Consider the following 16506-nt stretch of genomic DNA (forward strand, 5'->3'; position numbering starts at 1 on the left):
TGTAATTTTTAAAAGTACTCACAGGGAGTTTATGAGAATAAAATAAGAATACTTTGAGAAATAAATTAAGTATTAAAAATTAAGTATTCACCTTCAAATATTATTCCTCCAAAAAAATAGTTAAAAGAAAAAACATAGTGAAACTAAAAAGAAACTAACATCTAGAAATAGAAACTCCAAGAGCACTCATATATCTGAATGTTTGCATTTATCAGAGAGAATAAAAACATAAGATATTCAAGAATGGTTCATTTAACTTATATTTCTCTTTAGATGCTAGAATCTATAAGAATAGTTGCTTTAGAATATTAGAGCTTCGCTTATTTAAAAAAAAGTAAAGATGAACAAAAAAAGGAAACTGAGTTTGGGTAGTTTGCCTACCTTTTCTTCCTTAAACATTAATATGATTGACTACACCTGTTCTTTTTTGCTGTCCTCTTCAAAAGATTAAGTTAACAGATTTTAAAATATTTATTAAATTAATTAAATTCTAGTTTGGTTCATTTTAATTAACATTTATTGAAAATCAACTATATGCTAGGTCCTGGGGCATAAATGCAGATGTGAAAAATAAAAATAGTCAAGATGCAAAAATCATAAAGTGCTATAATGACAAGACTAGGCATTTTCAAAGTGAGTTAATTTAGCAAAGATTAAAAAAAAAAAAAAAAGGACCTACTACCAGCTATTCATCCCCCTGAGAAAGACAGACAAGTCTGATACAGATTAAATTCTGTATTTATGAGTTTTAATACCAATAATCACAGAGCAAGAAGGAGTCCAAACACCAACCCCACCTCTATAATTTCTCAAAAATTATGGCAAAAGTTTATGTCTACTTGAGATTGAAGAAGGGGCTAATGACACAAAAGGATATTCTTAGAACACCACAGTTAACAGCAGCAACTGTAACAAGGTTTTAAAACCCCTCATCCAACTCTGGAATTTAAATATCTCTGTATAACAGTAAGGACGGTTATTTGTAAGCCTCAATACATTTTACCCGGGTAAAGAAAGCAACATAGAGATGTAGCATAAAAGACAAGTTAGTTGCTGACAATGCTGTGTCAAGAATGATCTTCAAAAACATTATGGTAAGTGAAAAAAGCCAGAAACAGGATACCACATTTTGTATGATTCTATTTACATGACAGAAAAGATAAATATATGGAGAAAGAAAGAAGATTAGTGATGACCTAGGGCTGGAGATGGGGATTAAATGTAAATGGATTAAGAGGGATCTTATTGGAGGGATGAAAATGTTCTAAAACTGATTTATGTTAATAGTTGCACCACTTGGTAAAGTCACTAGAAATCATTGAACTCTACACGTGAAAAGGGTGAATTTTATATTATATAAAGTATGCCTCAATAAAACTATAACATAAGTACAAGTTAGCAAAGCTATTCCTATAAAATGATGTCTAAGGATGCGATGTTAATGCCAACTTGCAATACACTCTCTCATCAATGGTGGAAGGAACTGCTAATCTTGGGTCTGGATTCAAATAAACCTAAAATTGAATTCTAGCTTAACTATTTATAGATGTATTAGTATTCAGAAGCTAAGACAAAGATATGCATAAAATGTATATAATAGTATGTCTCTCATAACGTTACTATGAAGATTAAAGAGATAATGCATACAAGACTTAGCACTGCTTCTGGCACACATATGCTATTATTATTAATATTAAATCTATATTACTAAAATTCTCACAAATTTCTCACATAGACACATAAGTTGAAAAATAACTCTGTTCATGAGTTTTTCAAATATAAATTATATGCAAATTAGAAATACAAGTATTTCTCAATGAATATAGAAAGTAACTATCAGCATGAGCTGTGATGATGAAGTAATGATATTCTGAAAGTCCTGCCAGAAAAATTAATCTCAGTAATTTGTAGTCAAAGAATATATCTTCACATGAACATATTTATCTTAATACAATAAATAAAGCTTTTAATTAGAAGGACTTTATGGATTTTTGAGGTGTATTCACACTAAACATTATAATGTAGAAGAGTGGATGTTAAGAGTATAAAGCAAGGATACAATTTAAAAATATGTGCATTTTATAAATAGGTCTTAAAGGCTTTAATATAAGTTAACCTCCATAAATACTGGAGACTGTGTAGATGTTAAAATAACTGCTGAGAAATCAAATTTTTAGAAAAGCTTATATAAAGCTGGAAAATAAAAAAACAATATGTTTAATTTATTAATTCAATTAGTTTTCACTTATCTGTAGGAACATATATTTCAGTTCCAATCACTGTTTGCTTTAATACTAATTAGATTGTTTTCACTTCAAACATAAATCATTAATAAAATTTAACAGAAAAATATTGAATAATGTTAAAATATTATGCAGTTAAAAACTATGTAAGCATCTCCTTCCAAGGCCCAAAACAGCAAAAAGGACAATTTTATAATTAGATTTTAAAAGACAATATACACTGCTTCTTAAAGCAGTTTTTCTCTCCTTAAAATTCCTTTAATCTATTGTGTATTCTCTGCTGACATGAGGGCAGGTATCTTGCCTATTTTGTTTATTGGTGCATCTCTAGCCAGGCCCTGCAGAGTGTATGGCATGCAGTGGGCATTCATCACCCATCTGTGGAATAGACCTGAATGAATAATAAAGAACAAGCTCAAGTATGCAAAAAGGCAGACAAACATAGTGGAAAACCTCCCTGGAGTTTCAAAAAAAAACTGTAACGGATTAGGGAACATTGTTCAAAAATTGAAGAAAATATGCATCCTGTCTATTCTGGTCAGCCTTCCCTACTTTAATCAACACGATGAAGACACAAAAGAAGAATTAAGCATTTTAAAAAAGGCAGTAGAAGACAAAAACAATATGAGCAAAACAAAAAAAGATTCTAAGAAATATGCAAAGAAATGCTTGATTTATAATGAAAAAATGGCTACATTAACAAAATAGGGCAAGTCACACAACACAGAATCCCATAATATGGAAGATTAAGTTTCATTAAGTACAGAGCATCCAGCATGAGTCCACTGTTGTATGCCTGACCTGAGATTACAGTTCATATAAAAATACAGCACCTTAGTACACAATATAAGTAAGACCTAACCATTTGCTACAAAGGGAGCTATTACAATAAAAAAGAAAAAAAATTCAGCAAGTTATCCAAATCAAAAAAGAAAACTGCAATGAGAACAGTTTGCACTATGGACTTTCCAAATCAAATTTACCATATGATGTAATGGAGAAATTGATCAGATGGGCTATTTTCATTGTGATCACGTTTAACCATCTCTAATGTATAGGCTAATTAGATAAAATAAAGCACGCATATTTTGTTTCCTTTAAGGCTGTAAAATTTGGACTTACCCCACACTTAGGGTCTCACAAGATAGGACATTCTTGTGTGCTCAATCTAAAATTTCAGATGGACAAAAAAATGTATTTTCTAAGGAAATTCAAAGATGACACACAAAATGAATGCATGAATTGAGTCAAAGACAAATGAAGATTGCTGTATGTCTCACTTTCAAACTTCCCTAAGCTTCTTTAAAAGATCTGTAAATTTTTAAGAACTGTACAGCTATTTGATTGGAATAGATGCCATTCACATATTTCGATAAGTTTGAATCTTACTTTGATGAAGAAATATTTGATTCGCCTCTCTTTCATTCACTTGATTCACCTATCTTTGAAACAGAAACCTGTATCTGCAATGTATGTCCATTTCAAGAGGATGTGACAGAGCAAAAAAGCAAACAATGCTGGATTTTTCAGAAACTAACATATGAATCCCAGTCTATCCTGAAATGTTTAGCTATGTGACTATACACAGGTAAGTGTTCATATCTGCTTGTATTTGTTAAAACATATTCTCTATCATCAGATTGTTAAACTCAACGTTAATATCTATCACTAGAGAAATAATTTGTAATCAGAGTACGTGCCTTGGCTGAACTGATTTACCATTTGATAATACTTCAAAGAGCTATATTTCAATATTCTCTTTGATTTCAAATTGAATAGCAATGAGCACTAGGCCTATGATAGTATTTTTTTTAATAAATAATACTCACAAAAATAATTTTGGATTCCTTTAGCACTGCCTATTTTTTTAAAAAGTTTCCATAATTAATAAGTCTTATTGCTAATAAAAAAGGTGATGAAGCAAATATGCATATGGATTTCAAAACATGACATATATATATGTCCACCCAGAATGGGAACCATGAGGTGTTTATAAATTCGTGTTAAAAATAGGTACTAAGAACCCAACCTTCCTACTATTTCTAAAACCTTCTATGTCCTCCTAACCTACTCCGAATAAAAGAAAGTAATGAGCTGAATGGTCATTTGATTTAATTGTTCATTTGTTTCATTTGTTCATTTGTTTTAATTTTTATTTTATTTTGCAGTACTGAACTTGTCTATAACCTAAAGACTTATAAATTCCATACGTCAAGCGCTATATCTACCTTTTGCAGAGCTTAACAGATATATAACTTTAAAACATGAGAAGAAAATTAAGCAGAAAAAGATCTCCCTATATCACAAAAAGTTACAAAATCATTTTGTAGAGAAACAATCTATTATAAGTAAGCCATCTCACAAACAGTAAGAGCAAAAACTACTGTGAAGATAAACTTGTAAACAACCCAAAGAATTCTAACAAATTCATCTCTTTCTTCTCTTCCCCAAATTAAGTAGACCTATTCCAAATAAACACATTACCACGTTTTACTTGCTTAAGCTATACCAATTCTTAAGAAAAACTGTGTCAAATCTAAAAGTTAACATTTCAAACAAAAAGTAAATGATATAAAGGAGATAAACTCAGCTTCTGGCTTTGGAGTTAAAGTAGACAGACTTAACATTGAAAAGCAATGCAGTCCCACAGAATTGGATGAAAAATTTACAAAATCACATATATATAATAGGGGATTAATATACAGAATATATAAGGAACACCTTCAAATCAACAATAAAAACAATCCAATTTAAACATGGGCAAAGGACTTAAATATATGTTTCTCCAAAGATGATTATAAATGGCCAATAAGCACTTGAAAAGATGGTGGAAGTAGGGGGTTGGGTGAAATAGGTAAAAGAGATTGAGAGGTACAAGCTTCCAGTCATAAAATAAATAAGTCATGGGGACTTATATACAGTATAAGGTATATAATCAATAATAATGTAAAAACTTTGTATGGTAACATGGTCACTAGACTTACCATGATCATTTCATAATTTATTTAAATGCTGAATCACTATGTTGTGCATCTGAAACTAACATACTATTGTATGCAAACTATACTTCAAAAGAAACCAATAATCATTAGAGAAATGCAAATGAAAACCACAATGAGATATAATTCTATATTCAATAGGATGGCTATCATCAAAAAATGGAAAATAAGAGTTGGTAAGGAAGTGGAGAAACTGGAACCCTTGTGCACTGTTGATGGGAATGATGGTACAGTCACTGTGAAAAACAGAATAGCAATTTCTCAAAAAATTAAACATAGAATTATCATATGATTCAGCAATTCTACTTCTACGTATATACCCAAAAGAACTGAAAGAAGGGACTCGAACAGATTATTTGTACATGCATGTTCACAGCAGCATTATTCACAATAGCTAAAAGGTAGCAATAACCCAAATGTCCACTGATGCATAAATAAACAAAATGTGGTCTTTACATACAATGAAATATTATTCAAACTTAAAAAGGAATGAAAGGAAGGAAAGGAGGGGGGAAGGGGGAGGGGAAGACATTTTGATATGTTCTATAGCATGGATGAATCTTGAAACTTTACACTAAATGAAATATGCCAAATACAAAAGAACAAATATTCAATGATTCCATTTACATGTGGCATCTAAAATAGTCAAATTCACAGGGACAGAAAGTAAAATAGTAGTTACCAGGAGCTGAAGGGAAGGAGTAATGGGAGTTACTGTTTTAATGGGTACAGAATATAAAATTTCTGGATAGTGGTAATATGAATAGTGGTAACAGCAGCACAACAATGTGAATGTACATAATGCCACAGAACTTACACTTAAAAAAGGTTAAAATGGTAAATTTTACCATGATAAAAATTAAAACAATAATAATTTTTAAAGCGGTGTGATACAGTTGAAGGAGCCCTGAATCAAGAAAATGAAAATCAAATCGAGGCACTGATATTAACTGTGTGCTCTTAACTAAGTAACTTGACCTCTCTGGGATTCAGTTTTTTCATCTCTGAAATGAGAAGATTGTAATAGATGATGTCGGTGTCTCTTTTCAGTTCAAAACATTCCATGAAATCATATTCCAGACGCCAGAAGAACCAAAGCTGAAAATCAGGCTGCTGCCACTCAAGTGGAGATAAGAGAATTAACATCTCAGTTAAATTTTACCAGTTTTAAGACATTCTGCTACAGAGAATGTGAATCTGAATCACAAAAGCAGACAGATGAAAATAAACACAGCTTTGGAAACAAGGGAATTAAAAAGATCTATCTCCAGGAACATCAAAAACACCCAACTCTATGTTCCTAAGGCCTCAAACTGGGCAGTTAAGCAAACACCATTTTCAGTCCTGTTGGGTGGGTTACTTATTCTCTGTTTGCTAATAAATATTATGGGCATTTTTGTTATACTTGAAGGGCCCAGCTTCCATTAAAGCTAAAAGCATTTATTCTGGTGTTACAGCAGAAAAATGGCTGCTTCAGTTTCCATTTCAGGGAGGCAAAAGGATCACCTCTCCCTATCAATACCATGAACCTACTAGCACCAAATCCTGTATTTCCTATTTAACACTGAACTCAAACACAGATTCCACAGAAGCATCTTCCTCCCACAAATAAACTGTTCAATAACTTCACTAGTCAAAACCAAGTTATCTGGCACTGTGCTAAGTAAGGAATGGATACTTAGATGGATCCCTTAATCTTGTAAAGAAATACGTGTTTTCCCACATTCCTATAAGTATGAAAATGGCTCATGACATAAATAAGCAATAATTATGAAAAAGAAGAAACATGAAACAGATTTTCATTCAATATGAGAAAGAGCTTTAGAGCTGCCCAACAATGAATCTGGCTGCCTCAGAAAGTAGTTAACTCCCTTTGAATAAAATGTTCAAGCCTTGGATAGATGACCATAAATCAAAGCTATGTCATAAAGTCTCAGAAATTGAGATAATACCTAAGATTCCACCTAACTCTAATAAACTTCAATTCTACGAGATTAGCAGCATAGTAGTATCTATATACTATTAATTGCTACTAGGAGAATTCAGACTTACTAGCCGTACTATCATAACTAGCCTCTCTACACATGGAAATTCATATTTACTATAAGGCAAGAAAGTATATTGAGCTTTTCAAAGATGATTAACAAAAGATAATTTATATCTTCACTCCTTTCGGGTAAGGAAGGGATCAAGGACTTTGGAATCAAATAACCCTCCATGAGAATCCTTGTCTAGCCACTATGTGACTTTGGACAAGTTATGTAACCTCTCTGAGTTTTTTTAGTTTTATAAGAGGGAATATCACCTAACCTCACAGGGTTGTTATGAAAACTTTGTTAAACTAAGTGCCTAACACTGTATAAAAAAGTACAGTATTCTCTTTCAAATCCTACCCATTCTTTAATAACCTGCTTGAAAGTTACCTTCTCCATTTTCTCCATGACTTTCTAAGCCAAAGTAATTTTTCTCTGAACTTCCAAAATTTATTTATAAATAAGATCACATTTTTGAACCCTCAATTATAGGAGAAAGTGAACTTGAAACTATATTATGGTTGTAGTTTAACAGCCTGATCAGAAAGTAATGTGACTAATGAATATCTGATTAGCTGGTTTAACTATTTTTAAGTGTTCATATTAAAAAGTGTAGACATCCTTATCTGTGTACCAGTCCAGGCCCAAAGTAGTCTTCCAAATTCCTCCCCCACTGTATCCCTTCACAGATCTAAATGGACTAACCCTGACTTTGTCCAGACAATACTGTCACCTAGAAGCCTCTACACCCTAGCCAGCCTCTGAATACCTGGGTATCTGATTCAGCCATTAAAGCCCAATTCCAATGCCATTTCTCTGAAGCCATTCCTGAGGTCCTAGAGAAATTCTCTAATTTTTTTAAACTAACAAGAAAGACATTCTGCTTAAGCATCAATTTTGCAATTTAATGACAACTGTTTTCATCTGTGTCTGTGTCCTCCCCTACTAGACTGTAAGTCTTCCTGGTGAGGGGATATCTTTTACCCTCACTGCATTCTACTTTATTCTTTCCCCAATCCCAACACTTAGCATAATGCCCATCAAGACACAGAAAAATGAAAAATATTTAATGACATCTAATATCCCCTAATACAACTGAAGCATCTTAAGGGAAAGAAAAAATGGCAAAGGAATAAAAAAAGAAATTGACACAAACTTCAGGCACCTATTTTTAAATTAAAACTGCAGATCAAGAATGTGTAAATCATCAATGTTCATGCAATATAACATTGTATAGTGACAAAGGCAAACTATCTAAAAAACTACATTACACAGTATAGACGAATCTGACAAATTATTTTAAGTGACAGAACCAGTCAAAAAAGAAATATATGTTGTATGATTCCATTTATATTAAATCCAAGAATATATGCTATTAGATACCAGGATAATGGTTAACACTAGAGGAGGATGAAAGAGAGAGGCTTTTGGGATGCTGATAATATTCTGTTTCTTGATCTTGCAGCTGGTTACCAAGCATTCAGTTCAGTTATGAAACACCATAATATATGTACTTTTCTATAAGATATTAATATTTAAATGAGAAATTTTGAAAGAGTTGAAATGTTTATCATTTCTCTGTTTTGAAAAAAATGTTAAGGCCAAGAATATATCTAAAAGCCTAAAAGCATTATCACTGTAGAAATTTATAATATAACTATGGACAGTAGACCAATGCTTAATCCTGCTAGCAAAAACAATGCTATGATACTTTATTGTCCTTTAACCAACCATTTACTGCCCTTTTTTAAACATCTCATATCAAAAAAAGAGTCAAGTTAAAATTTAAATTAATTGCTCAAGATTTATGTCATTAATTATTATTTGTCACTGCTTTTCTCACCACACCCTACACATTTCAGTCCTGTTCGAAGGAACTAAAAGAGCTAAAGTTAACCTGATATAAAAAAATGAAAAAAATTTTTTTGAAAAGTTTATTTTTTTATGTTTGAAAACTATGTAATATAGAATGAAAGATACAATGTAACCAAAGTATTTTGAAAAAAAATAAAATCTAAGAAACTGGAGTTTTGTAATAGCTTGCTCATTCAGGTTAAAATATATTAACATGAACATTTAAATGGGAGAGAAATAACTTTTTTTAAATGTTACTTAAGCCACACATTTTAAAAATTACCAAACCCGATTAAATTAAATATTATTTGTTTGCAGCTTCATATATAATTAATATCTCAATTTAGAAATATTTTAAAACAAAAATTATACACTATTTTGCTGATTTAAGTAAAATCTAGATTTTCATTACTAACTCAAACGTACCAACTAAAATATTTTCAATGTGCTATAAAATGCCTTTGTTTCAAATGCTGTGGCCTGTAGTAAATACGCTCTTCTCATTACTGCATGAAATATAAACACAGCTTCATAAATGTGCTTTAAGAAACTCTGAAATGTCAATTTTAAAAGTCCAAATGAAACAGCTTGTATAATTTGAGGAAGGGAGAGACCATGAATGGGGACAGAGCTGACATAATCCTCACTCACTGCAACAGTTAAATAGAATTCTCAGTTCTCATATGATTTCTATTTAATTCAAGTATTATATGATGTATTTTATCTGGTATTTTATTCATTTCATTTAACTAAGATACATCTCAATTTATTGAGTTTTGTACTGATTACTTTCAATTTAGAGCTGCTAAGAATAATTATAGTTTACTTTGTATTTGCTAAGGAAAACAATTTAAAGAAACTATTTCAAAACAACATACTTCTGTAAAGCATAGCAAAAATACCACTGAAATAATGTAGAAGTGGTCTTAACTACAAAAAAAGAAAATCACATCCAAATAAATATTAGCATTCTGTGATCTCATGCTTTTAGTATTTAATTGGAATTTTCATTTAGATGTCAGCAGATATACTTTAAACCAAATTTGGCAATATTTAGAGTAAGCCTTACACATCCTTGACATAAGTCTTACCTATTTAAATATTCAGCTTTTTTCATAAAAAGGCTATAATTCACTTTGGAAATTTTGGCTGTTTTATTTTTAAAAAGAACTTAAGTGTTTCCCACGGTGAACTGCATTGTATCTAATAAACTTTTAGGGTCATGAGTGATAAATAAATCAGCAGATACAAATATCTATTAAAGTTGATATTGACTTATCAACTGGGACATATCCCATGGTATTTTGTAATAGATCAGAATATAATACTTGGCTCAAATGCAACATGTAAACAATAATAAAAAGTTGAAAAGTGAATCTCTACACAGCATAAGTGCCATATGAGGACTATGGATGACTAAGGACAAAATTAAACTTATCAAGAGAAATTAAGAATAAAGTAATTTAACAGTGATTTCACTTTATAGAAGAACTGGTTCCAAGACTGAATTAACTTCAAGTTCTATATTTTTTTAATTTTCTGAATCAACAGGCAAATTTCTTTGAAAATGTTAGCATTTACTTTACAAATTTCATTTTAAAAGTTATATATTATTAAAGGAACTATATTTTTAACAAATGAAGTACTTTAGATAAAGAAGTCAAATCTATTTTCTGAAAGTTATGTTGCTTTTCATAAATAACTAATGAAAATACATCCTACAAAAATAAGCTTAATACTAATTAGGAGGAAAAAGCAAAGATGTATTCCCAATAATTGAAATGATCCAAATTTTAAAATACAGAAATATTTCACTAGAATATAATTTCATTTATTTAAATCTTATTTCATACACTTAAACAATTATTTCTTTAATATTAAAAACACTGCTTTCAACTAAAAGAAAAAGGTATGATTAGTAACTATTGACTCTCTTTCTATAAATCTCTTTTAATTCAGGAAGAATGACCTCCAAATAAAGGAATCCAATACTAAATGAAAGTAAGGGCTAAAATCAGTTTCTGCCCAAATGCAGAGTGACTGTAAACAGACATGTCAAATATACTAAATCTATGTCATGGATATACTTTACTCAGTGGTTAGGAATACACATGAAATTGTTACTTAGTTGAAAAATACTTTGGCCTTGATATTATTTGCAACTTATTAAAAAAATCTTTGTAACCTCTCAAAAAAGAAAAAAAAAAAAAAAAAGTACTTGCCCTGGAGTTCCTATACAATGTGAAAAAGCAACATTTTACTATAGCTGCGATATGGATTGATAGTTATTACCCCAACAACAGTTATCACCACCACAAATACTATAACCTAATAGATTTCAGATATTTAAAAGAGATTTTTAACGTCTCAGTAAAAAAAAGATACATGAAGTATTAACTTCACATATTTTTCTAAGGTTTTATATAAAACTAACACACTGGCATAAGACAGATACGATTGGGTTTTTTCCCCTCCTAAGATAAAAAGTGAAAATTACCATAAACCATACTTTAACACAATACTTACCAGCATGTGGACAGTTTCAGAAGTTTACCATAAAGAGCAGTGCTGAAAGAGGGAATAATCGGTACAGGTATGCAGTAAGATCCCCTACAATCCAAAGAGGTCAGTCCTGCCTGGAAACCAAATATCTGCAACAAAAAGAAAAGATCCAAATGTTCACAGAGACAAAGTTTTAGTAAGCACAGGATGAAATACGTCAGTTTCAATTTGCTCTACAACAGCTGCACACTAAATATGTTCTGATGTCTTTTTCCACTTCCCAAACATCAACATTTTCTTCTATTAAATCTGACGTTAGCTAAGTCAGAATTAAGAAATTTAAATACACAATATTTCTTTCATATCCCTGCAAGATTACTCTTCTTTTGACCAATTTTAGGTTTCACATTTTATTTCTATACATAACTCTCATTTAGCATTTTATTGTCTGCTAAAATGCACATATTCTCTGTTAAACTGACTACATTGTGCACATCACAGATATTGTTAATAAATCATTGTTGTATCATTTTATTCCTAAAAGAACATTAACTACAACAAAAACAATCTTAGAAAGTATTTTGCCTTCAACTTACAGTATGCACACACAAAAAGTATATCCAAACATATCCTAAATAATGTTACATCTTTTCCCTTTCTTTTGTGAAAATAATGGTAGGGCTGAGGTTTTTCACCTCAGGAAATTTGGTACATGGCATAAATTACTCTTTATAAGTTTATACTTAAAACTAGCATGTCACACTCAAAAATTTTATAAGCATTCCCTGAAATTCCTGAAAACTACCTTTGCCTTAATAGGAAGAATCAATGTAACATCACATTTTACATGAAACGTTGCAGAGAACTGAATATATTTCTTCTTCCATTATTTTCAATAAAGTAAATGTCTCAAACAGGAAACACTGACACACAGACATACAAAACAAAGAGTTACTGTTTTCCAACAACATGCAAAAGCCGTTTAACCCCAACATTTGTTTATTATTTTTTATTCCTTGGGTTTATAAAGCACTAACTTTCTTATCTCTAGGATTAATATTAGCTGTTAAATTCTACAGTGAAACATGTTTAAAATATACCTCAGTAACTAATTTCCAATACAAAATACTTTCATTTAATGAACATAAACTAATGATCAATTTCTTAGAAAGTAATATTAAACTGCTTCCAAACAGTTTCAAAAAGCTATTCTGCTCCTACCATTCATCAAACTGACAATGTCAAATCTTTTCCTGTAAAGTCGGTTTTCAGTGAACGAAGTAACATTTTGGAAAATGAACATTAGTTAGAATTTTGTACTTTCAAAGAAAAACTGCATTTCAAAGGGCCTACCTACTTAATTACTATCAAGAAAAATGAAAGTGATATACCTATTGATTACTATAAATCCCACTATTAACCAAGATGCAAGAAATAAAGAACTGAGAAGAAAAAGAAAAAAGCATGTTTCTAATACTTAATTGATCAGCCTTAAAAATTAAGTTTTCCACATTTATATTCTTTGAAGACTTGCTCTAAGCAACACTACATGCAAAGAACTTCTGGGCACTGTACAATTTCAGCATTTCGTATTTCCTCGGAAAGGGCCAATATTTAAAAGTTTCTGAAATTTGCAATTATTAATACCACTTAATACAAAGCATGATTATTCAAACGATGCCCAACCTCCAAATATTTCTAGAATATGAATCAGGGTAATATTTTATCAAACTAGATTATCTGTGTTCAACTAAGAACTCTCTCAAGTCACCTTCTAATACTCTATTAACGTCCCAACAGTATAATCACAGACACTATCATTAATGTACTCAGATGGAAACTGGGTGTTGAGGAGATCCCCTGCTGGTTGTCTGCAGAACTGCAAAGGACTTTGGGGAAGGTCCTGCATATTATTCTGTAATTTTTTTAAGCTTTTACTAAATGTACATGTTGTCCAGAGATGACTCCAGAGAACATTCAAGCAAGTATAAATTACAGTGAAATCAAAAATAATTATTTCAAAATAACCAGCAAAAATAATTATTTCAAAATAACCAATTTCAACTCTCTTTTAAATCACAGCAGTAAGACACACAGATTTACAATACCTATATAACCAAATAACTTGTCAACAACCCTTGACCAAGATTACAAATACTTTATCTAGAAAAAGGAAAACCAGCACAGTATGAATTGAGGTTGTTTTCACCAGGATTGTTCATATATTCAGAAATAGAATAAAAATACTTATTAACAACACTGCAAACCAACAGTTTGAGGCATCAAGAATGTACGAAGCAGTAAGCGCAACTACTAATAGAAGTTTTAGCTGAAGGAAATGCCAACTTGACTAAGATGACTTACACATGACATTAAATGGAAAGTTAAATATGCAGTGCCACCTTTTAAAGAATCCAATAAGAAAACAATTTAACTAAATCACCTCATTTTACATATGGGAAAAATGAAGTCTAAAAAGGATAAAGGACTTCTTCATAATTACCTATTGCTGGAACAGCAATATGATGTTTCATTTGATTTGGCTCATCTATTAGCTCACAATTTCACTCTGCCTTGCTTCCTCTCTCTATTCCCTGCTTCCCCTCTCCAAAAAAATATGGCTGATTCACCACTTACTCTTAAAGAAAAAACAATCTTTCTCATCACTACCTCTCCCCTCCAACCATCAGTAAAATTCCATTTCTCATCTGTCATCAGCAAAAATCTTGAAAAAGTAGGATGGAAAATGCCACCTTTTTTTTTCATTGCCTACTCATTCCTTAAACCCTCTAAATCTAGTTTCTATTCATGTATCCATTGAAACAAAAAGAAACACTGGACTGAAACTGATACTTATATTCTTTTCTTATGGAGAGAAATTAAGTATTTTCTCCTAATTTTTTTCCACCAACAATTTAAGTAAGGAAACAATAAATAAGTAATTTTTTTCATCACCCAGAATTTTTTAAATGAATGTCATGTTGTCACCTATACTTTTAATGAAATAAAATCCTTCAGAATCCACAAGGAACGCTTACAACTCAACAATAAAAAAGACAAAATAACTTCATTTTAAAATGGGCAAAATATTTGAATATTCTCCAAAGAAGATATACAAATGGCCAAGAAGCAGATGAAAAAAAAATGCTCAACATCATTAGTCACTAGGGAAACATATATCAAAACCATAAGGAGATACCTCTTCACAACCACCAAGATGATTAAAATCAAAAAGACAGTAGTAACAAGTGTCAGTGAGGATGTGGAGAAATAAGAACCCTAATTCACTACTAGTGGGACAGTAAAACAATGCAAGAATCCCTTTGGAATAAAAAGTTTGGCAGTTCCTAAAAATGTTAAAGATACAGTTACCATAGAACAGGCAGCTCGACACCTAGGTATATACCCAAGGGAAATGAAACCTGTGTTTATACAAAAACCTATACAGAAATGTTCATAGCTATATTATTCTTAATAACCAAGAACTGGAATCAACACAAATGTCCACCAACCAGATAAATGGATAAACAAAATATAGTATATATCTAAACAATGCATTATTCAGTCATAAAAAGGTAATGAAGTACTGATGCATGTTACAGAATAGATGAAGCTTGAAAAACATTATGCTAAGCGAAAGGAGCCAGCCACAAAAAACCATATGTTGTATGATTCCATTTATATGAAATATCCAGAATAGGCAAATACATAGAGACAGAAAGAGATTAGTGTTTACAGGGGGTAGGGGGAGTCAATGGAGAGTAAATACTAATGGTTTCTTTTTGGGGTGATGAAAATGTTCTGGAATTAGATAGTGGTGATGGTTGCTTTAACTCTGTGAAAATATTAAAAATCACTCATTTCTATTATTTAAAAAAGGTGAATTTATGGTATGTAAATTATTTCAATAAAATTATTTAAAAATTTAAAACCTTACAACATAACTAAAGTTTACGTGATCCATGACCCTCACGCTAGTCTCATTGGCATCCCCACCAAGCCTAGATGCCCAGATCACCCAAATCTACTTTCAGGAGTTCAGAACGTATCCCGCCCTTTTGTTATACCTTTATAAACCCTTTTATATCTGTGAACAATCTTTAGCACTATTTTGTTTTCTTAATTTACATAAATGGCATCATACTATATATACCATTATGCTTCCTGACATTCCCACCAAAAATTATGCCTCAGAGAGCTATCCATGTGGGTATTTATAGACCTCTAGCTGTACATATCTGCATATGCAAAAATTTCTCTGGGACAAGGGTCAACAAACTACAGTATACAGGTCAAATTCTAACCACTGTCTGTTTTTGTACTACCTACAAACTAAGAATAATTTTTACACAAGTACATTTATAACTGAACTGATGACAGGGAATAAGAAGTTGAAACCCCTATTAGGTGAAATGTTATCCCAAGAAAAAGAATTCCTTCTTCTCATTAGTAAAACTGTATTACAAAAAAAGAGTCCTATCTTACATTTTGAATTCTGTCCACTCAAGATTCATGGAAATTTGTTCTATTATTTAAGTACCTACACAATAACCTAAATTTTGCCTCTTGGCCCACAAAGCCTAAAACACTTACTATCTGAACCTTCAGAGAAAAGTCTGCTGGCCCCTGCTATAGTATATATATTGAAAATTGGAATGGATGGGTGTAAGGTAGATGTGTTTTCAAATTTATTAGATTCTGCGAAAGCACTCTCCAAAATGATACCAATTATATATCCACCAGCCATGTGTGAAAGCACAATTCCTTGAAACCCCCAGGGAAAACTATTTACTGGAGGTCAAAAACTCCCAAATCCAAAAAATTCAAAGGGTTTTGATTCTACTATAACCTTTCTGATCTCTCTGAAGCATCTGC

General features: G+C 31.3%; 1 protein-coding gene across 5 annotated transcripts in view; it reads right to left on the reverse strand.

The window, feature by feature from the left end:
* VPS13B (vacuolar protein sorting 13 homolog B) overlaps window positions 1–16506 on the reverse strand; it is a 778183-nt gene that overhangs the window by 660835 nt on the left and 100842 nt on the right. For all 5 annotated transcript variants that reach the window (XM_029222782.1, XM_029222780.1, XM_029222779.1 and 2 more), the window contains one exon: window positions 11656–11780. In XM_029222782.1, coding sequence (XP_029078615.1) covers window positions 11656–11780 — 125 coding nt within the window. The remainder of the gene's footprint in view (window positions 1–11655; window positions 11781–16506) is intronic.

This window comes from Monodon monoceros, unplaced genomic scaffold (genome assembly GCF_005190385.1).
Source record: "Monodon monoceros isolate NGI ecotype Baffin Bay Population unplaced genomic scaffold, NGI_Narwhal_1 Super_Scaffold_14, whole genome shotgun sequence".
NCBI lineage: Eukaryota > Metazoa > Chordata > Mammalia > Artiodactyla > Monodontidae > Monodon > Monodon monoceros.